The sequence below is a fragment of the Lissotriton vulgaris genome, chromosome 3_1 (assembly GCF_964263255.1).
Source record: "Lissotriton vulgaris chromosome 3_1, aLisVul1.2, whole genome shotgun sequence".
Lineage (NCBI taxonomy): Eukaryota > Metazoa > Chordata > Amphibia > Caudata > Salamandridae > Lissotriton > Lissotriton vulgaris.
In genome coordinates, this window is record NC_141689.1 from 532,101,128 (window position 1) to 532,125,078 (window position 23,951).

Genomic DNA, 23,951 nt, shown 5'->3' on the forward strand with positions numbered 1-23,951 from the left:
ATTTTCCTGTAGGAACAGTGCTCACCACAAGTAGGTTTTCCCTACTTAGCTATTTTCTTGTCAAAGATTACCTTAATTTGAACCAAGAATTCTGCCCAATTACATAACCTGGGTCTTTGATTCAGAATATGGAATCTGACCCATAGAAATAAGGCCTTGTTTAGGTAGGTCAAAACAAAGTACCCAAAAAGCGTGGTTTAGCTAAATAAAGCAATTTGTATTGACCCATGAAGCTTTGAGATCTGTGGAGGTCATCCCCAAACTTTCTCCTGGCATGTTAAAACCACACTATTGCTATTCCAAAGACATTCCCTGGCTGCTCCACTGCTATTATTAGTCTCTAGGACTTCACTACACACTGCCAGGTTGTCAATCGTCTGCAAAGGGCAAACTGGACTAGCAGCATCAGGTGTGAGTGAACCAAATATCTCAGAGTAGCCTTTGTTGTAATAACAACCATGGCACAAGATCATTGATCTGTCTTTTTTATTTCAGAAGAACTGTACAAAAGATAGAACCTGGCACTGAAGAATCTCAAGTGGATCATCATGGGTCTCTATGGTACTGTCAGCTTTCAAGGAAACCTACACCGAACAGCAATGGACCTGCTGCCATTGAGAGAAATCAAAGGAGAGAAAGGAAAAGGGAGAGAGAGAATCTCCGGACTGAACCTCGCTCAGTCAAGGGATGACACAGTGGAACCTCAATGATAGATTCATCTCTCAGGAGGGAAAACAGAGGTGTACAGGTAAGCATCAAACCAGCCAGAGAGAAGAGGTAATGATATAAAAAGGTACAAGCTTAATGTTTTGGCTGTATTGAGCCTCAGCCAACCAGAGATCCCGCCATAAGCCCCACAACACTGTCACAAACACATCAGTAATACAGAACTACAAGTGTCAAACACACCAAAAAAAGGTAGAGAGGCAGAAAAGAACTAGGGAACTAAGAAGGTGAAGGACTGACAGAACCAAAGAGGGAAAACAAAACATAAATTAGGATTGGATACAAGTGCAAACAAGTAAATAGACGGAGAGAACTAATGTAAAACAAAGACTCTGAGCTCTGACTGTTCCTAAACATGAGCTTGCCACTGTTACCAGGTACTGACATAAAAATGGAGTACCTACAAAGGTCACAAGTATATGTCTACCCAACCCCAATTGCCAGGGTTTAAACTCACTTAACCCTTATTATTCAGAAGAGTATCACTAGAACCGCACTCAGTTTCATGTTCAGAAGAGTGAAAGAGTCCAGAGGTTTAAGTGTTGGTCTCCTGTATGGTTAAATGAATGAAGGAGTTAAGTCTTAATTTGCTGAAGCAAGGAGATTGGCTTTGCACTAAGAAAACGTTTCCTATGTGAATTATGTGTGCACTTATTTGTCATTTGAGTATAAACAGTGTATCTCTATCTGCTCCTAATCCAAAGTTAGTGTTTATTAAGTGCAATAAGGTAACCAAGTGTTAGTCAATGGGAGATATAGGCTTTCCCACAGTAAAAAACAGCTTTGAACTTTTTAATTGCAAGGACATGTAAAACTTAAGTACACCTATCCCACTTTTTAAATAAAATGACCATATCCTAGGGAGCTTTAGGGCTCCCTTACAATGACATACACACATTAAAAAGGAAGAATTAGTAGACCTGTCAAAAAGTTTATTTTGCCAGGTCGAAATGGCAGTTTAAAAAAGGACTGCAGGCTGCAATGGCAGGCCTGATACATGTTTTAAAGTGCTGCTTTTGTGGATGCCCATTAATTATCAGGCCCTATACTAGGGACTTATAAGTAAATTAAATGTGCAATCAGGGATAGGTCAATTTTGCCATGTTTTAGGAAGGGAGCGCAATAACTTTATTACTATTTAGCAGTGATAAAGTATACAGAGTCCTAAAGACAATAAAAAAAACGAATTCATCAAAATAGGAGTAGTGAAGGCAATACGTTTGGAGGGAATACCATGCCAGGTCTACCAGTGTCGAATTTCGAGCTTGGGTTTGTAACTAAAGAAGCTATGTAGTACCTTAATTATTTCAATAGAATAGGCTGTTTCCTGTTTGAAGCAACAGGGGATCCCACATGTTAAGATATTCTTTTCTTTTCAGTACAAGATATACGTTGCATATTAAACCAGGTAATTTCTCTTTCTCTTGTGCTTTCATCATTAGTATTAACTTTTAAATCTCTTTAGTGAAATTAGGAAAGTCCTGTTTTCTTCTGCTCAAATTTGCAGTGCTCTTTCTTTTAGAAATGCTACAACCCAGTGAAGACAGCAGTATTTCATCCTTTGGTGTCAACACTTCCTAAATGCAAGTACATTCAAAAGCTGTGCAGATCCCCACAGAGAGTGCAGTAGGGGACACAGTAGGCAGTTCATCTGCGTTAACAAGAAGTGCGGTACAGATGCCTCGCATATGCTCGATCCCATCTCACCTAAATACAAATAAGCCTTTGGACATGTTTCCTCATTTGGTAATATTTATTTTAATGCACTTTTAGAAAGAGTTTTACGGAGACAAGGAAGAGTGGTGCGGAAAATTTAAATGCAGTTCCAGCATGCAGAGTTTGAAGATCTTGACAAATCTAATCACTGTATTTACATTTTCCAGAGTGCATGCATAATTCAATTTACATTGACAAACACATCTGTAATGGGCAGGAAGACAAATATCATATCAAATGGAATTATTAGGGCGCCCCAGCAAGTAATATGATTTTCCTCAGCAGGAATGGAAAATTTGAAATGATTTTAAAGCTATGAAGGATTACCTGATTCACAACCATGTAGTTTGCATAAACTTCATCATGTCCGTTCATCATGGCACATAAGCTTGACGCTGCAAGTAAGGTGGGGGTTGGCTTGTACTTCTTGCGGACATCTAAGGAAGAGTGCTTCTTCTCTGAAACAAAATGCGTATTTAAAGGTGGTTATTGTTTCCGTGATTTATAAAAAATATGAAGCACATAACAGGCGAAAAGCAGTGTCTAAAACATTAGCCACCTCAAAAAAATTAATTTCCCCATGTTGCGCTAAGTAGCTAGCTATTTTATTGTTGGTGTAGCGTAAGAAAACAGGCAGATAGAAGTCTTAAAAAGAGATTGTATTTCCTCAAGGAAACAAAAGACTTGATTAAAAAGGGGACTATTTCGCAATCAAAAATGATTCTAAATCTTAGAGCCAATATTGAGTCTTAACAGTAAGACTAATTGTACAGTAACTAAGGCGATCACAGAGATGGTGGGCCCACCCTTTTAGGGCACACCTCACTAGATTTGCCTGTCCACGGCTGCCATGCAGTCCCAGACTGGGAAAACCACTGATGGCCCCTACAGCTTCAGAAGAAAACTCCAGTCTTTTAAGTTTATTAAATAACAGGAAACTTTGCAGAGCAAGTGGGAAAAAATGGCACCTGCTTGCCAAAGATCCCTGGCTTCAGTGTTGCCTCGAGAGTGGTGTCTCCATTGGGTTTTAGAAGTTCTAGACAGAAGGACTGGGATGTCTAAATCAAGTAGGTGGGCAGGAGGGCCAATATCTCTCCTGGCCTGGTGGATGCTGTTCTTTAAATAATACTTTCAGGGTGCACTGCAGAGTCACTGATGAGCGTTGTCCTAAGATTTTGGACAAATCACTTAAAATACAAGCAGCGATCTCGCGTGGGTGGTGGGTGTGGGGTGAAGGGGTTGGGAGAGACGGCATAGGGTGAGCAGGAAACAAGATGCAAAGGTGAAAATGAAAGCAGTGAGTGGGTGTGGAGAGACGGTAGGTAATGTGACTGGAACAGCATTTGAGCTCATAAATAAACTCGATCTGGCAACATTGAAAAAACAGCAATTAAACAGCCCCAAATATGTTGTGAAGGGCGTTAGGTCAGAGTTGCCAACACAGGAGTTCAAGTCTTGGCATCGGCTCAATATCCTGTGACTTTGGTGATTTCGGGCAAATCACTAAAAATACAAGCAGAGCTCTTAGATGGATGGTGGGGTAAAGGAGTAGGGAGAGATGGCACAGGGCGAGCAGGCAGCCACAAGCAGGAAATAAGACGTGATGGTGAACATGAAAGCGGTGTCCTGTGATTTTGGGCAAATCATTTCAAATACAATCAGCAATCTCGGAGGGGTGGTGGGTGAGGGGTGATGGGGTATGAAGGGACGGCACAGGGCGAGCAGGAAACAAGATACTATGGTGAAAATGAAAGCAGTGAGGAGGTGGGGAGAGATAACACACAATGTAAAATGAACAGCATTACAGCTTATAAATTACTCCATCTGGCAACATTTAAAAAACAGAAATGAAACGGCATCAAACATGCTGTGATGGGCGTGTGATCAGAGCTGCAGACTCAGGAGTTTAACTCTTGGTGTCGGCTCAACATCCTGTGGCTTTGGGCAAATCACTTAAAATACAAGCAGAGATCTCAGAGCGGTGGCGGGGGTCGGGTGAAGGGAGAGGCGGCACAGGGCGAGCAGGAAACAAGATACAATGGTGAAAATGAAAATGGGTATGTCATTTAAAAGGCGCACGGCCACCGAAGTAAAACAATAATTAAACCTGCGATGCAAATGCCTACCAAAACATGATTTGAGCTTAATACATTACTCCATCTGGCAACATTTAAAAAACAGCAATGAAACGGCATCAAACAATCTGGGATGGGCGTGTGATCAGACCTGCCGACTCAGGAGTTCAACTCTTGGTGTCGGCTCAATATCCTGTGGCTTTGGGCAAATCACTTAAAATACAAGCAGAGATCTCAGAGTGGTGGTGGGGGCGGGGTGAAGGAAGAGGCAGCACAGGGCGAGCAGGAAAGAAGACGCAATGGTGAAAATGAAAATGGATATGTCATTTAAAAGCGTACGGCCACCAAAGTAAAATAATAATTAAACCTGCGATGCAAATGTCTACCGAAACATGAAGCACAGTGTCCGTGAAGCGGTCGCTGTGCTGATACACAAGCGGAGCAAACAAGAATAAAATAGAGCGCAGAAAGGAACCTATAAAAAAAAGCGTAAGACCACATGTAACAGGGGCAGTCTCCTGCGAGGGTTTGAAACACAAAAATGTGTGACTAAAAAAAGCATTCTGACCAATCAAAAGCATGCATTTATGAAGGGCATGAACAAGAACGAATGAAAAAGATGGAAGGTGCTTCAAGCCACTAGATTACAGCATGCCTCACAGAGCAGCGCATGCGCTGCCCCGGCTCAACCTAAAAACTGCCCGACACATCTAGACCGAACCTGGTATGAAGAGCTTGGCCCAACCTTGTTCCTCTGCTTGTTTTGGTGATTATTCATTGAATACTTTTTGATAAGTTCAAAACATTCTTTAGCAAACTTTTCTTCAATTTGATCAGAGTGCAAATCCTTCAGCTTAATCTCTATGCAAATAAAAAAAAGATGTATCTGTAGGTTCCATGATACATAGAAGTACTTCTTTTCAGTGGTAGAAGGGTTGAAAGAGTTGGCCCTTTTTTTTGGAACTAGTGGCCTAAAACAAAACGGCTTTAAAATGCAGGTCTTGTACTAGACTAGACAACTGATAGCGTTTATGATCAGTGGAAAAATCCCTTTCCATTATAATTTGATTGTTTTTTTCTATTTCTTGTGCTGAAAAAATTAATGAACTTGGGATTCATGTAAGATGCAGAGCTGACCCTTGACACTTATATCAGCTTAGTAAATGAAGTCATGTTTTTCAGCTTAGGCCAGTTTAAAAGCATGTATCTACAGAATATTATTGACCACCATAAGGTGCACAGTGGAAAACATGATAAATACCAAATGTTAATACACCAAAGCATTTTTGTGGGTTAGTGTAATTTGAGTGGCTGGCCCTCAGCAGAAGCCATTCATCAATTACCCTAATCAGAAGTAGGGGTATCTAGGACCCTGTGACTTCCTAACTTTTCTGGTGCCAGATTAAAATGTTAGAGGTATCAGGCAGGTATTTTTAAAGAGTAACCCTACCCCCACTTAACACTCTGGGCCAGATGTATGACCCTTTTTTGGCATGTGCAAACGGGTTAGCGACCCGTTTGTGCATGCAAAAAACAAATAGGCCATGTACTAACCCTATTTAGCATGTCTCAATTAATTTGCGACTTTCTAAATAGGATTAGCAACTTGCTATTAGGAAGAGGTGTTTGAAGGGCGTCCCTTCCTAATAACAAGCCTGGGCCTTATGTAGGACGGTTTTGCGGCCGCAATTGAGGTTGCAAAACAGTTGCAGTTTACCACCCTTCTCAGAAGTATGGTAAAGTATGGTAAAGCACTCACAAACTAGAAGGGGTCCCCTTTGTGAATGAAGGGGAAAATATTTTTCAGGGGCAGGCAGTGGTCCAGTGGTCCGAGGGACCAGTGCCTGCCCTTAAAAAATGAAACGAAAACGTTTCATTTTTCTTTTTTAAAATGCATCCCGTTTTCTGTGACTGCTTTATTTAAAAGCAGTCACGGACATGGTGGTCTGCTGAGCCCAGCAGGCCACAATACCTGGAAGGGTCAGCCATTCTTAATGGCGTTGCAAATTGCGAGTGCCTCATTAGTATGCATGAGGCATGCAATTTGTGACCCCGTTAGGAATCACTAACAGTGTCTCTGACACTGTTGTACATTGATGTTTGCGACTTGCAAACATCAATGGTCGTACATCAGGCCCTCTATTCCTTTTCCAACAAAGTGTTCCAGTGTATCTCATAGGTTGTATCATGCCTGGCTCCACAACGAAACGGGAAGGAACTCTTTGATGAAGCTTGCCATCAAGAGATACCCCGGGCGGTTGATGGCTCTTTAAAGCAAAATGATTTTTTCTCTTTAGCTCGACATGAGGGCTCTTATATTGATCCAATCGAGTTGGGCTCTTTAGTTTGTGCAAAGTTCTGTGTCAGAGGAGGGTTATCCCATGCTCTACAGCACCTCTTCACTCCGCTTAATTTATTTGTAAATAATGTACAAGCATAACCTAATAAAGTCAGATGTACCTTGAAGCTACATTTTCAATTGGGTTCTGAGATCCAGCAATCTGGCCCTCTTCTCAGTCCCAAAGGACTCTGGCCAGTGCGGAGGAGGGAGGATGGCAGGGCCCGACCACCCCATTGTATTGGCTGCCCCCTAATGATTCTGAAAGAAGACAAGCTGAGGCAGGAATACTGCCTCAAATATTGCGCATCACCACCAAATAAGCATGACTAGGAGATGTGAACAGTTACAAAAATGGCAAAAGAGCAAACATTTTTATTCTTTTAAACTCGAAGGATCAGGGAAACGAGACTGGAGCAGGAATGTGGTAATACAGCACTAAAGTGCAATGCATGGACAGAAAAGTGAGCCACATTCACTCACAACAAGAAACTCTTACACACACATACCTGCAAATTAAATAACCTCACGTGCATGTGTGTGTGACCTTTTGATCCCAAATTCAAAACCAAGTGGATGCGCTCAATTTTCATCTTTCAGAGGTTGATAACATGAGTACCAGTGAGTAACAATAAACATCTGTTATGCAGCACCTAGTTGCCCCAAGGGCTGAACGTTTGCTTTGCAAATACGCGTTATGATAAGCTACGACTTTCATGGCTCCACTAGTGCACGCCTTTCAAATGTAGGACTACCCCAAGGATGCAATCGCACATTACACTCTTTTTCTAATTTTTCAATTTTTCCACATAAAGAAATCTCTTTTGCAAATGCCTGCAGTAAATGGGGGAGTATGGGCATTTCCCAATGTTCATTAATCAATGTTGCTTCCTCGAAGAAGGCTAGTGGCGCGAACATTGGAAAAGTCCTTGTTAATATTCATGAAACCACGGCAAGTTCAAACTTTCAGGATGTTACCCACATTCCAAAGCCACATCAAGTTGTTCCCTGCCGGGGAACATCCATTACGACGCGGTCTTTACACCGCACTACCATTACAACGCTGCATTTACAACACAAGTCGTTTCCACGACTTGCGCTGGAGGGCGCTCTAGGCTATGTAATAGTAGATTTACTATTCCAGCACCTTCCCTACTGTACGTAGGCTGGAGTTGGAATAGTAAATTATACTATTCGTAAATCCAGCACCCTACAGCGCAAGTCGTGGTAACGACTTGCGTTGGAAAACCTGCGTTGTAATGGTAGTGCGGTGTAAAGACTGCGTCGTAACGTCATTCATCCCCTGCCATGTGCCATACTTTTCATTGTGGAAATCCAAACAATTGCCAGATTTTCTGCATTAGTTAGCGCCAGAAATGTGCACATTATGATTCTGTGAATCAAGATCTATTAGTTGTGCTGCCATCAAACTTTTTTTTACACCTCAGAAGGAACTAGGTGCAGCAACGTTACAATATTGATTGCATTGCTTCATTTTAGGGTCTAACAACCAAAATTACAACGTAAATCAGTTAGGAATCGCAAATGTCCCATTACAAATATACGTATCAGCACTTAGTCAGACAGTACGTGCTCTCTGCCATGAAGTGACTGCACAGACCATAAAATCATAGAAACCCCGTTGAAAAGTGCTGGCTCTGCCTCATGAAAAGGCCCTTGACTGATGTCCACTGTGAATAGCTGCAGTCCTGGGACTTGTGCATTTCGGTGTCTCTTGCTGGACCATTGTTCAGATGCAGTTTCCTGCGCATCTTGAAGGTGACCCAGATTAATATGCGGAAAAGGCGGCATAACATACGGCAAGGCGCCCATCTCTTTTCGCCTCCTCCAGTGCCTGGTGGATACCATGAGCTTCTGCGTAGGTTGTCGTGGTATATTTACAAGCTTGCATGGTAATCTGACCGTTGCTTCTGGTTCTACATTTGGTTCACACAGAAGTGGGATACCACGCTTCTTGCATGATCTACCCTCATCATGAAACTGTTGGAAGAACCATTTTCACCATGCCATGGTTACCCTGATGGCCGCTGCCAGCTGGACGCTGTATTTGGTAAACCAACACCAAAGTCAATAGAGCACATTGCAATGAGAGTGTCTAAAAAGCCCCAGAGTGGAGAAGCACCATCCTATGAAGAACATTTTTAGAAGACAGAAGATGCCTTTTACAGGTGCCATGAATAAGGCCATGTCAGTAACTCCCACGGCACACTGGTCCATATCCGATGCCCAACACTGATGTTTTTTAGGAAGAGTCCTTTTAGGGGTTTCTGAGCTTTGAACTCGACTTTTGGAAATAGCTAGGAATTACATTTTAACTGAATACATGCAGGAGAGGGGAAGGGAGGGAGAGTCTAGAACCCCCTGTCTGTGATTCCCCCATTACTGTGAACTCTCCTTCCTCCCTGCTGGTCCTAGCTCTGCTTCACCCGCACACCGGCCTAGCAGGCCTCCTTGCCTAGACTCACGGAGGTGCACCAATGTGGCCATGAACATGAGGTACAAGAACTGGTATAAGATGTAACAGAGAATACAAAATGCCCACCTTTGAGAAAGGGTTTGAGCTGGCACGTGGCAACGGTGAGGAAACATGCTCTAAAAACAACAGGCAATCAACAAACGAAAATAGAAGGAAAACAGAATCAAAATCCTCACAATTAATTTGAGGAACTCCCACATCTGTAGATTATATAGAGTTTACTTGACTGTAACGCTCTTCTTAGAATTCTTACATTGCAGCCAAGACCTGGACTGAGCTACGGGCAGACATTATGCGCGCCCCCTCCCAGAACACCTTCAGGAAAACCCTCAAGACCTGGCTCTTCGGCTAATGAGATCTGCACTCAACCCCCCCCCCCCCCTCGCCCCTACCCCCCAGCGCCTTGAGACCCTCACGGGTGAGTGGCTCACTTAAAATTCCCTGATTGGTTGATTGATTGATTGAGAATTGCAATTAAAGACAAGTGTGATGTGAGCGATAGGAAATGTAAATAAATAGTGTAGCTGATCCTAGACCTGTACAGAATACAGCCATAGGCAATGCCCAGTGGATGCTGACGTCCCAGTGATTATTAGGCTGAATTTGCGTAGTTGCGCTACGCAAAGCTCCGTGAAACGGTAAAAAATCTCTGCATGCACGCAAAAGTTCCGCAAACTCTCGGAATTGCTTGTTCTGCCCGTTCGCAATGCTTTTTTCCTGGTCGCGAATGCTGTTTGCGTGCTCGGGTAGAAATATCTCGCAAACACGCATTTTGAAAGCGCGAACAAGCAAAGAATTCTGCAAAGCCGTGGATTGCGGAATTTTGGGCAATTTCAAGTTTTCTGCGGAACGCAATATTACCCAAATTGCGCAAATTACGTGAGCAGAATGGAATTTACAGCCCGGGCTTAGTGGTTATAGTGCGCCTCCGTAAGGTTTTGTCATGAGGATGGAATGTTACCACTACTATTACCCAGGATTCAAATAATAATATATCAGACACTCAGAGTTCTAATTAAGTACAACCAATTATTGTGGCAACTTCAGCTCCTGCAAAAATTAATATTCATTACATATTTGTGATTTGACTTATGTTGTCAGATCACAAAATATTGTATTATCAATGAGACGAAATCACAGCTATAATAATTGAATGCTTATGGTACTCAATGTACTACAGGCTAAACAAACAACTCTAGAATAGCAGGGCATCGGGTAAAATAAAGACAAACGTGAATGATATGAGAAAAAAAAGCAAAGATTAAGCTGCTTGCATTACATGTCAATTGTTAAAACCTATGGACCATAATGTGTTCCACACTGTTGTAGAGTCTTTTAATATACAGAATTGTTTTTATATTTCTGTTTTTAGCAGTACACCCCATCAGACGCAGCAGAACAACTCACTGCGGTGTTTGCTGAGACAGGCCTGGTGGCAGAGTGCCAAGACCAGCTGCTGAATCTGTTGAGCTGCCAGCTATTTGAGCCCTACCAGAGTTTGGCGCTAATGTGAATGCACTGCACAGACCTGCCTGAATCCGTTTCCAAGTCCCTCTCTCCTTTCAACCTAGAGTTCAATATAAACACAGAACCTCAAAACAAATGCAGGTGGCAACAGTTTCACTGCTTTTACCATGCAGAGGTAAACATTCCCATTAATTGCAGATGTACTATAAAACCAGCACTGGCAAAGCAACCAGGTCTGGTGTTTTACTACTAATTTTTTGGTTTTGTCAATGCTTGTTTTATTTTGGCATGGTTTTTACAGAACTTTATCATTAGGAAAGCTGCTAGGACTTTATCAGTCTAAAAAAAACATTAGCTCAAAAATATATATGTTTTGGTCTTAAAAAGCACAATTGCTATAGTAGTGCATGGCACTAAAGGGAATTACTTTGAGTGTGCATATGCCCCTTGTGATTGGACTGAATGTTGTGGCTCACAGTGAAGAACATGTTAAATACGTTTGGTAATGCTATTTTTAGTAGATACTCTATCTAACTGCAGATTCCTCACTTTGTGAATACCCATGGATGACAGATTTGATCCAGATACTTTTGTAAGCATTGCTCCCTCATGCAGGTAAGTGACATTGTGTAGCTTCATATCGCCTTAACTCCACCCCCGAAGTGATGCCGGAACCACATATATGCACCACCCCTGCGCACTGACATCATTTTCCTTCTTGACTCTGTCTATGGAGCTTACTAACGGATCATATGTGACAGTGAGCCCATCTCTAAATGGGACCTTTTTTAAGGATGATGAAAAGAGTCTATTCCACAGAAGGGAGGCAACAGATTGAAACCGTGTAACAAACGTCTTTATCATCAGAGGGGAGCTTCCTCTCAGTATGACTGAAAATGTATTTGCAGACATTTGTATCCAGTTACACCATGGATAGCAGTAATGCTATCCTTCTCAGAGATATTAATCATAATATACCTAGTTTACACAACAACATTAGTAGACAAAAAGATGCCCATAATATTTGAGGAGCAAGCATCATCTCGTCCTCAAAGTTCTCTACAGCGCGCTCCTGGTGTATATGGGTTCAATTTAAGGGGGCACTTTAAACTGGGCCTCAATTCCACTAGTGGAGACTTTACTTCTACCAGAACCACAGCAGCAAAGCTATAGTATTTGAAGTCCCTTGGCATTCTGCCTGGGCATTTGGATGAAATCACTTCTACAAAAAAGGCAATGCTGGCTGGGCTTCCGTATCATCAGTTTTTCTGCAGAAACAATATCCCAAGTGGTGATTCTTTTCTGCAGAACAAAACATAATGTTCATCAGCCAGCTCCACCATCAGAAACCCAAAGATACCCCCTGCCAAACCCTGAATGAGCCCCGTAGTTGTGCTTGATCTGGAAAGCAAGGAATCTATTGATCTCCCTTCCTGACTTTGCAAAGTTAAGCATACCCAGCCGCAGAAGATAAGTACAAGAAGCCAGAATAAGAGATGATGGCATTTGCAAACTTGGGCGTTCCACTCATCTGAACTGTTTCATACATGTTGATGCACCAACAATAAATAAAATACATGCAGTTAGGCAAGAGACTGTGCTGGTCTGTGGGGAACACTTCTAAAATGTACATGGCGTTCTCTCTTCTTTCTTTTTGTCTCTCCTTCCACCTTTGCTGTACTGACCACACAGCTGTATGTCAAACTATTGAGGACAATATTACTTCCATCCATGCTCATGACGAGCGCAGCTCGTCATGAGGCACACTGCTCCGGTGCTCATGACGAGCTGAGCTCGTCATGAGCCGTGGAACGCTCACACGCTGGGATAATTCCCCTGCTGTGCTCAGCGTTCCACGGAAACGGGTGTGGTCATGACGAGCTCAGCTCGTCATGAGCACACGAGCACTGTGCCTCATGACGAGCTGAGCTTGTCATGAGCACGGGGGCGCTGTGCGCGCCGCCCGCCCCCCAGCACAGTGGGGGAATTACCTCCGCTGCAAAAGGGTTAAAGACTGCTCAAACCATTGTGGACAAAATATCGACTACTTTATTGTGAGGGTAAGTATGCTTCGAGAACTACGGATTTACTATTCTTAACACCACATTTTCTTACTTTGTAGATATTTATATATGGCCCAGAATATATAACTGGAATTAAGGACAGTAAATCTATACTTACCTATTTATACATTCCTTCATGAAACTGTGGTAGTTAATATTTTGTCTGCATTGTCAGGTTGAAATTTAATTCTCAATATACCAGTAGAAAACCAGCCGTTGAGCGCTTGAGAGGGGTGTTTGAGGCGTAAACCTCAGCTCAAAATGTTGGCTTCCTTTGACATAGCAGGAGAAAGCGGAATCTGGGCTTTGTGAAGTTATTGTAGTTTCTGCTCAGGTTGAAAGCCCTGATTGCTGATCCTCTTCATTCCGCGTTCATGGGGTGTATTTATTACGCAGTAGGCAGTATATCCTCCAATAAAACAAGTACAAAAGTTGCTGTACTATTGCTTCTTGTTGCCAATTTCGATGCTTGCCCTTCTGACATCCTTCTAATAATTTGACAGCATCGGTGTCTGCTGCACGTTGCCATGTGCATTGTTTAGTGTACATCAGCACAGCATCTTGCTGCTCCTATGGCTAGGCTGGGAACTTGTTGCTGCTTATAGGTTTAGTCCATAGAGTGATTATAATCTGCACGTTTATCTTTCACAAATTCTCACCTAACCCACCAGGCACAGCATGGTCATCACATATTGAAAACCAGGGCCGGACTGGGTACCAAAACCGGCCCTGGCAAAGTGCTCGTCCCCCCCCCCCCCCCCCTCCTCACCCTCCTAATGTGTTTTTCTGCACTCTAGTTTGTTACAAAGGATTTTGCATTGTATAAATTGTGATTTTTTTATTCATTGTCTTATTCACATTTACTGTATTTGTTTTGATACTTTTTAAGATATATTGGAGAGTAAAACTCCTTTTAATAAACTTATGTAAACACTTCATTTCAGTTGTGGGATCGTAATTGAATTTCTTGGATGCCAATGATTTCAGTTGTAAGATTTTTAATTGCTAATACAAACTTGATGCCAATGATAAGGGAGATTCAAAACCTTTTTCTTTCATCTGAGATAATATATAGCTAATGGTGTGAAGGTGTTTAGAGTAAATGGTGTGTGGGATTTACCTCCAGGGAATTTTCTCTGCTTATTTATCTTAAGAGCCCTGTTCCCTGGAACTAGCTGGGCCACCTCTCTCTTGATTTACTTAGTTATTACATACCTTACACAAATTGCACTTGATAAAGCCTTTTGATAGATTTAACCAATAGCCTGCGGTGTTATCCTGTTGGTAACTATGGACCAGCCGGTCCTTTAGTGACCTTGGTTTTCTGTATGTGATGTGCAGTGTTTTGCCCACGTCTTTGCCGATTATTGGATCTGTCTCCAGCAGACTCCAATGTCGTTTCATCAGTTTTTAATCTGAAATTATCTTTTACCGTAAATCGTGATCATTCTGGGCCCTGGGGGCACTTGTCCCCTCTTTCTTGCTTTTGTTCCTAAATAGGAGCTCATCTTGTGTACTGCTGCTAAGCCTTTTCTTGGCTTGTGCCAGTACCTTTGCACTGTAACCACGTTGCCTGAACCTGGTCTCCATGATGGTCTGCTCTTTTGTGAACCCCTCAATTGTGTTGCAATTACGACGAGCTCTAATGTACTCGCCATAGGGAATACTGTTAATTTGGGGTGCCGGGTGGTTACTATTGGCGTGGAGAAATGTGTTACCCGATGTTTCCTTCCTAAATAGGCTGGTGATTATTCGCTTGTTTTGAATGGAAATAGTCACTCAAGTTTAAGTCAAGGTTCAACCCAAACGTCCCACATGATAATATTGAAGAGTTCAGTACTGCCATGACACACGAACTGAAGAAAATGAGGAAACAACAAAGTTACCAGAAATGGGACAATATAACCAACAAACAACAGGGTCCGGGGGCCAAAACTATAACTGCTGAATTTTTATGGTTTTGTGCATGTAAAATCTGATCCTAAAATCCCTCTAAACTTTGTTTTTTAGTGAATTTCTAAGGTTATTTTAATTCGACTTCAAAACTGTAACAGCCCTGTATCCTTTGTTTTTTTCAGAGAATATCTCTCTCACTCTTGCTCTCTCTCTCTCTCTCTATATATATATATATATATATATATATATATATATATATATATATATATATATATATATATCAGCACAATTTCTCTCCCCTCAAGGGCAAGAATATGGAGTCGCTTTTCAAATCAATTCCAGCACTTCACTGCATTAAAGGTTTCATGGTGATTTATTTATCCATGGGGTCAAAAAAAACAAACACCAACGCGTTTCGACAGCGTCCGCTGTCTTGCTCACGGTCAGTTTGTGTGCGAGGCTCACACTGTTTTAAAACCTTCCCCAAAACATTGCAGGTACCGCCCACTGGGGGTGTATTTACAAGCATTGTGGGATTTGTAGTTTTCAGCATATATGCAAAATATAAATTCACCAATTGCATTTCAAAGGTTCTCAATCATTGGAATAACATTTATCACAGTGTATCATGTCAGTTGAGAATTCAAACTAAAATGTATAATCTTAAAACTCGAGAGTCCTGCCCTCCAGTGGGCATTTCGATCTACCACAATTAACTGCATTATGGGATTTGTAGTGTGTCTATTCAATTACTGGGTACATGCGAGGTATCACAGTTGCATGGGCAATTATAGTCCATTGCCATTCCATGGGGACAAATGAGGGTACTGCCCTCCGGTGGGCTATATGTTCGGTGAGCCTTTATGCCAAAGAATGAGGGAAAGTGAAGTGCAAGGGTAAAAATAAAATTAAATTAAATTCATAAGGATGAGAATTATAAAATCTGGAAAGAGCGGGAGGAAGCAAAACAATTATAGCATGATGGTTATTGCATGTTGTTAGAGTCCATTACAAGTGAATATAAAGTTCTTCTGACTGGTTGAGGCCAAATGGGGTCATGGTTCGAAATGATAGGATGTGTCTGGATTCCTTGCGTCTCAAAAGTTTTTCCATGTGGCCTCCTCTATCCGAGAGAGCCATCGTTTCCAGACCCCAGAAGCGTAATTGCTTCCAGTCCCCATTGTGTTGTGCCTCCATGTGCTTGGCAACAGCATTACTCCTGTCTCTGTGGATTGTTGCCCGCACATGCTCCAGAATTCTTTTCTTCAATTCGCAAATGGTGCTACCAATGTACCTTTTGTTGCAGGGGCACTCGATCATGTAAATAGTATACTTGCTATTGCAGGTTATGCATTCTTGAATTTTCCAAACTTTCTTGTTTGGCATTGTGAGTTCTGTGGTGGGTTTCGCAATTTCGCATACCTTGCAGTTATAGCACTTGATGAAGCCCCGTGTTTGTAGCCAGTTAGTCTTTTTCTTGGTTATTTGGAAATGGCTGTGGACCAGCTGGTCCTGCAGATTTTTCACCCTCCTGTAGGTTATGACTGGGTGGTTGCCCATTCTGTGACCAATTGTTTGGTCCAATTGGAGAATTTTCCAGTTCTTTCTCAGAATGCGGTTTACTTCCTTTGCCTCTATACTGTAATCTAGTATAAGTCTGATGGGTTCTTCCTCCACATTTATCTGTTTTGGTTTCTTTTTTAGACACTCCGTTCTCGTAGTTGTGTTTGCCTTTTCCCAGCATCTTTGTACAATTTTTCTATTGTATTTTCTCTTTTGGAAGCGGTTTATGCATTTGGCACTCTGATCCTGCCATTCCGTATTTTCACTGCAGATTCTCCTCAATCTGAGGAATTCACCGTACGGAATACTTGAGATTAAGGACTGCTGGTGGAAGCTGGTCGCTTCCAATGTGGCATTTGTTGCTGTCTGTTTGCGGTGGAGTGTGGTGTGTATTTGATTGTGGTTTATGTACACCTCTGTATCCAAGAAAACAGCTCTGTGATGATTTATGGTGTGTGTAAATTTTATGCAGGAGGTACTGTTATTGAGGATGGTGAAGTATTCCATGAATTTTTCCTCTCCTCCGTCCCATACAATGAACAAGTCATCGATGAAACGTTTCCAGGTGATGATATGCTTGGTGTAAGTTCCATATTTCTCCTGCCAGGCTGTTTTCTCCTCCCACCACCCCATAGCAGTGCAGGCATAGTTAGGGCTGAAGGAGAAACCCATCGCGGCTCCGTTTTTTTGTCTGTATAGTTTGTCCCCAAACATGAAGATGTTGTTGGTTAACACACATTTTATCATTGTTAGAAGCATTTCATTGTGCTTCTGATAGTGAATGTTGCGTTCTTGGAGAAAGTGGTCACATGCCTGTAGCCCCAAGTCATTGTCTATATTGGTATACAGGGCAACCACATCCATAGTGATCATGATGTAATGAGGTTGCCAAGCCAGTTGTTCCAAAACACTGAGAAAATCAGTTGTATCCTGAATGTATGATCGTAGCATTTTGACATGCGGACTCAAAAAGTAATCAATGAAGTTTGACCATGGTTCCAATAAGGACCCATTGGCTGACACAATGGGTCTCCCTGGAGGTTTAGTGGCATCTTTATGTACCTTTGGTAGGAAATACAGGGTTGACATTTTCGGAAATTGTTACGTGAGTATTATAGCAGCATAAATGCATGATTTAGAATCACAATGATAATACAATTTATTTTATAATTAAAAAAATAAATACGTTTTAGTTTATAAAAATATGATATACATTTTTATAAAAAACATGTAACCGAGACAATGTGCAAATATCGCAACCAGCGGTTTTTGTGCAAAAGATGCAACAATAGTGCAAAGAATGATGCATTGAAGTGCCATCGTCAGAAGGTGCAATATAGTTTAGATAGTCAATGACTAAAATTGAATAAACAAAACACTCTGTGCACAAAAGATTAGTTATACATGTTCCTTGACTAGAACCTGGTGTATATGTGTATGACAATGCACTGTCTCTAGTTTATTAGATAAGAAACTTATCTGATATCAGCATATATCAGCATATATATATGTATATATATATATATATATATTGGACTGCCAGCACTGCAACACAAAATCAATATTTTGTCCTAAAAATTTTGACAAACGGTTTAAGAATGGCCTTGCAGTGAATCGTCTACTTTCATCCTGCTTCATTTTTGGGGGGGTTTACTTTTTGGAAAGGTGGGCCGATGTACAGATATTTAGATTTATATTAGGATCACGTTGTTGCAAACGCATGTTTTCTTTTCTAAATGCCAATCTCATCCGATTTTTTAGGCAAACTGAACTGAGGCCTAGAGACAGCCTTATTTATTCATTTATTCTGAACCTGAATTACTGTACTCAGATTAGCAAATTTAGGTACAGGGGTAGCACGTGGTACAGTTAGCAGTAGCTAGGGTCAGAACTAATCTGACACTGGAACAGTGTGGAGGAGGCTGCTCTGCTCCGGTGCCAACTCATTTAGCTTTCCCGTCTTGACAGAACTACCAATTGGCGGCTCAGTGATTTATACTTGTGTATTAATGCGTCTGATACAATCGCACCCATTTCAGTGCACTTTGTATAATGCCCCATTGTTCGCAGAAAAACATGAAAGCAATATCCACTTGATTTTATCAGCAGAAGCCATCTAAGTTCACTCAAAAACTTTCATTCCTTAAACCATTTTCCAGTTTAATTAAATATATATATATAATGAATTCCAACCGTATTCATCTGCACCATTAATCAGATGGCTAAATCTGAAGTTTTGGGGCGATTAATACCCGTCTTGAATTAGTTCGAGGGCTTTGGGCCAGGCCATAACATGCACCAGGCCTCAAGCAACTCACCAGCCGTGAAAAAGCCCTGTGTTCTATGCCGCTGTCAAACAGAACTTTCTTACCTAGACCCCACCCCCCTCTTTCTCTTTTCGCTCTCTTCCTTTCCTATCTCTTTGCCTCCTCACTACAAGGAGGAGCACCAACGTAATTCTCAACAAAGCCTATCTAAAGTAAGACCTAATGTAACCACGAAGGCGCCAATTACAACGTCAGTACCCTTGCAATACTTTATTTTTGTACTGTATAAATGTTCTTAATAAAATCTTTGAAATTAAAAAAAACAAAAATACCTTCTGAGAGAGGCAACGTGACGGAGAAGAAATGCACATACCGCTTTATTTAAAGTTAGCAAGATGTCATCTAATATATTTTGCTGCTGTTCCAACTCGGTAAGATTTTCATGGGACTGCGGCTGAGCATTTTTCTAACCACAGTCCTCTCTATCACCACTGCATCCAACTGCAGTGAATCTTCTCTTTCCATACCTCTCGCCTCACCTGTTACCTTACTTGTGATCTATTTCATATATCCTGTACAGTAACCGAGACGGCAGAGGGCACCACCTCAAGCCGAATCAACAACAAGGAAGAGAGAATTGGTGACTGCAAGATACACAACTAAAGGATACCATAATAAAGGAGAAATGATACAACATAATGATACCAGAAACCTCAAGGAAACAACTGTATGATAAGCACTGAAGGCGGCGATCATGGCAAACTGCATCGCAGAAGCTGCCCTATTAAAACAGAAGAGAAAACTACACAGGGAATAAGGGGAGATGCAACAAATAGATAAACTTACACAGTCACATAAAATCTGGAGGAATGTAGTAATGAAAAGAATCCAACTCGGGATATTGGAACGCAATAGAGCAGCCAATCAACTAATCAAACTTGATGCAAAATACTATGAATTAGGTAATAAGCTGGATGGGCTGCTGCTAAGCTACTGAGTCCATATCAGGCACAAAGCCACATTGTTGAAGTGAGTTAAATACCAAAGAAAGTGATAAGCTAAATATGAGCGGCTCTACACAAGAAGCCGTAAGAGCCCCGAAAAGAGAGGACACTACTCGGAAGAACTGCAGCTGCCCAAGATATCCTTAGTCAACAGAGACAGTTAGAAGACCCGATTAAAAAGGAGGAAGGAACTCTTAAGGGCCATATCAAGGCTGGCAGAGTCCAAAGTGCCAGGCCCGACAGGCTCTCAGCGGCATTGTACAAAGTTTATTGTGCCTCTTTAACATCTCTCCTTCTCAAGATATTCGAAGAGATGATTAGCGAGAAGAAAGTGGCGCCCAGAGTCTATTGTGCCACTGATACCTAAGCCAGATAAATGATTGGATGACTATGCCTTTATAAGCCGAGAGCTCTATTGAATATCCACGTGGAAATTTTCCCTAAGATATCAGCACTACACCGTCAGACAGTGATAGTTGATATTATACACCCTGAGCAGTCAGGTTTCATTCAAGGAAGGCAGGCCAGCAACAATACAAAAAAGCCTTACACCTGTTGGACATAGGAAATAGAGGGGAAGTATTAGACTTGGAAAAAGTGTTTGAGAGGATGGAGTGGGAGTTTATGGCGGACACGCTGTGAGCCATGGGCTTTGGGGAGAGCTATTGTAAATGGTTGCTGGTGGGCTATCAAACCCAAAGGCAAAGGTTAGAGTTAATGGATCCCTTCTGATAGGGTCACCATTGAAAGAGGCACAGTTCAGAGGTGCCCCCTTTCAACCCTTCTACTTGCGCTTACTTTGGAGCCCCTCACAGATTACAATAAATTAGAGCATTTAAGGGATAAAACTGGCTATGTGTGGCATCTAGTAATCCTAGAGTGCACTATTCTTCCCACTCTCCAAATTCCTGCACGCTTCCACAGTCGTGTAGAGTTTGTTAGGCCACCCTAAAGCTGTAGCTACCTGTGGACTACACTCCCATGGAAAATCAGTTTGTCTACTGGTTTCCACACTCTGTTCCCACCACCAGCCTGCTTACCTGAACCAAGGGGCAGCTCTTCTCAAGTGTGATTGCCATGTGCCCACTAAAGTTGGCTTCTCCTTTGAAGTTCACCTTCTGGACCAACACCCTGTGTGGCTTCCTGCAAGAGGGAGATAACCCCTCTCTCTGTAGCAGGCCTCTATTGTTCCTTAGCTTGGGAGTCTTTTATATAACTCCCCACAAGGGCAGACGGACGCCTGGTGCCAATAAATGTGAAAGGCCACCAGATAAACTGGACAGCAGAGTCATAACTTTTTAAAAGTTGCCTTTCCTTATAAGTGACATTAAATTCGACTTGGGCATCAAGTCGGGTTTAATGTCATGATTAATTTGATACCATGAACTACCCAGTCTCGCGAGCAGGTCTGAGATGTCAGCATGTAGCTCTATACTAGTCAAAAGGACTACTAGCCTTTTTCACAGTAAAAACGACAATTTGGAAGTTTTACTGTTAGGACATATTAAAATATATTACCCAATTAATAATATACTTCTCAAGGCCTTCCTCAGGGGAGTTATTTATATTGTTATGGAAAATAGAGGCTTTGCAATTGGTTTGAATGGCAAAGTCAAAAAAGCAGTTTAACATTGCTCTTCCCGGCTGCAGTGGCAGGCTGGGAGCCAACTTGTACTTTGTCACACGCAGGGAGGCCCAATAAGTGCTGCTGCCCTGGGTGGACACTCTAGTTAACATGCCCTGGGTACCTTTGGTACCATATAGTAAGGACTTATAAGTAAGTCAGCATATGCCAATTGGGGGCAGCCAATTGGCATACATTTTATAAGAGGTTTGAACACTGGTACTCAGGTCTGGTTAGCAGGCCTCAGAGCACTATCAGACTAGAAAAAAACAGCAGCATCAGTCCAAACCATTGGGGCTGATCATGCAAAAAGAGATATTTACTTACATGTACCCCCTCCAGAAGAAAGGTGATAAACAAATAACCTTTATACTGGTCGTTCCCATCATCTAAGTAGAAGAACATGGAAAGGCCATCTGCATTGGCATGATCAGTCCCAGGTCTGTGTTCCACTCCAACGTCCATTCTCTGTAGGGGAATGGACCCCCTAAACAGTTTGGGGTTCAATTCTCTCATCTGCATCAGCCACCTGAGAGGTCTGTGGTCAGTTGGAATTCTGAAGTGAGTACCCCACGGGTAGGGTCTCAGCTTACCCAAACCACAGTAAAGGCTGCTATCTCAATGGCACTTCAATGCTGCTCTCTGGGAATGGGTCGCCTACTGATGAAGGTGATTGTTTGCTCTTGACCCTGGTCATTTAGCTGTGACATCACTGCCTAAATCACATGTTCCGAAGCATCTGTTTAGAAACAAACTATTTTCTAAAATCAGGTGTCTTTAGGGCAGGTGCTAGGCAGAAAGCTTCCTTTAAGGTGTCAAAGGCCTTTTGACATTAGTCAGTACAGATGACTTTTCTGGGCTGTTTCTTGGAGGTTAACTCTGCGAAAGGTGCCACCATGGCACCATAATGACTGATAAATCTTCTTTAATACCCAGTCAGGTCAAAAAAGGCTCTGACGTGGATCTGTGTCTTCTGAGCTTTAGGGCCAGAAATGTCTGGATTTTTGGCTGGAGAGATTGTACAGTACCTCCACCTACTTGGTGGGCCAAGTACACAACAAAACCATGCCAATCTTTTACTTACTTGCCTTGATAGCCAGCCCTGTCTGTTGTAGGGTTTGAAGAAGTTCTTTGAGGTGGACCAGGTGATCCTCCCAGGTGGAACTAAACACATAGATAACACACAGATAACCTGCACTTACATCCTCCAAATCTGAGAGTAGTCACTCTGTTCTATTGAAATGTGGCAGGTGCATTTTCTAATCCAAACAGTATCACTTTGAATTGAAAGTTGTCTTCATCGATAAAAAGTGCAGATCTCTCCTTGACTCCTAGTGTGAGTGCTATCTCGCAATAACCTAAAGTCGAGTCAAATGTGATCAAATATTATGCAGCATCCAGCTTGTCAATTAGCTCATCAGCTCTTGATATGGGGCGGGCATCAGTCTTGGTGACTTCATTTAAGCCTCTGCAGTCTGCACAAATTCTCATTTCAGGTTTCCCCTTTTACGTTTGGCTTGGACACCAACACCATTCAGCTGGCCCATAGACTACTAGAGGGCTCAATCGCTCCCAACTCTAGCATCTTTGCAACCTCAGATTTGATGCTAGCTTTGACCTGGTATGACAGTCTATAGATTCTACCGTTGACAGGCAAGCTGTCACCTGAGTTGACATCATGGGCACACCAAGTTTTAAGGTCAATGAAAACAGACTGCTGAACTGACTGAGCAGGTTTCTTCCTCCACTGAGCTGTCTTTGACATTAGTGGACAAGAGGTCAGGGAGATGCTAACTTTCCACTTCTTTCCCTTCATCTGTCACCATGAGCATTATGATATCAGTTCTTCCATGGTGGAACTTGATCCTATTCACATCTATCACCCCATGGAGGTGTCTGGGAGTTTCTAAATCCACCAGACAAGTGACTTCTCTTCCAGGATAGGGCAAGGCACAGGCCACTTACCATAGAAGGCCCCGATGTCCACAGGCCATAGGATGCACACCATTTGTCCAGGTTGGTACTCAACCATGGAGGACTTCTGATCATACAAGTGCTTTACGAGCTCCTGGCTGGCCTTCAAGTTTCTGTTTGCTGAAGGAGAGTAGGGTCTGCTTCCTATGGTCACCCTCACTTTTTGCTGTGATTCTCTGTATTTTCGACTTTAGTGTGGCTGTGGGCCTGTCGATCAGACCCACAGCCCAGCTATTCTCTCTCTAAATTGATACCATATTCTTTAGGTACATACCAGATTGGTTAGTGGGTCACCCTTGTGAGCCCCTGTTTAGTGTACCATAGGTACCCAGGGCATAGGTGCACATTAGGCCTTCCAGGGGCTGCAGCATGTATTGTGCCACCCCTGGTTTGCCATCCAAACTGACACCACAGGTCTGTTCACACAGCCTGGGTAAGGTGGTGTAATCACCCCTTACTTAGATATAGAATACCTATATCTATATATTATAGACACATATACATCTATAAGTCAATCCTATGGCAGGCCTTAACAATCCTGGAGGCAGAGTGCTTGTTTTTATGTGAGAGGGTGCCCTAGCTTAAGCTGAGTCCCTCTTCAGCTTTTGGAACCTTCTCCTTATAGCTGTTCTATGATATAACCATACCATATACTCTTAAGTGCATTATAATCCTCACGGTTAATGCTAACTTTGGTTTGGCTTTATCAAAACATGTCGTGTAAGGTGTCAAACACTTTGG

At 42.2% G+C, this 23,951-nt stretch overlaps 1 protein-coding gene across 6 annotated transcripts in view; it reads right to left on the minus strand.

The window, feature by feature from the left end:
* ARHGEF28 (Rho guanine nucleotide exchange factor 28) overlaps positions 1 to 23,951 on the minus strand; it is a 954,264-nt gene that overhangs the window by 244,808 nt on the left and 685,505 nt on the right. For all 6 annotated transcript variants that reach the window (XM_086960785.1, XM_086960787.1, XM_086960786.1 and 3 more), the window contains one exon: positions 2,770 to 2,900. In XM_086960785.1, coding sequence (XP_086816911.1) covers positions 2,770 to 2,900 — 131 coding nt within the window. The remainder of the gene's footprint in view (positions 1 to 2,769; positions 2,901 to 23,951) is intronic.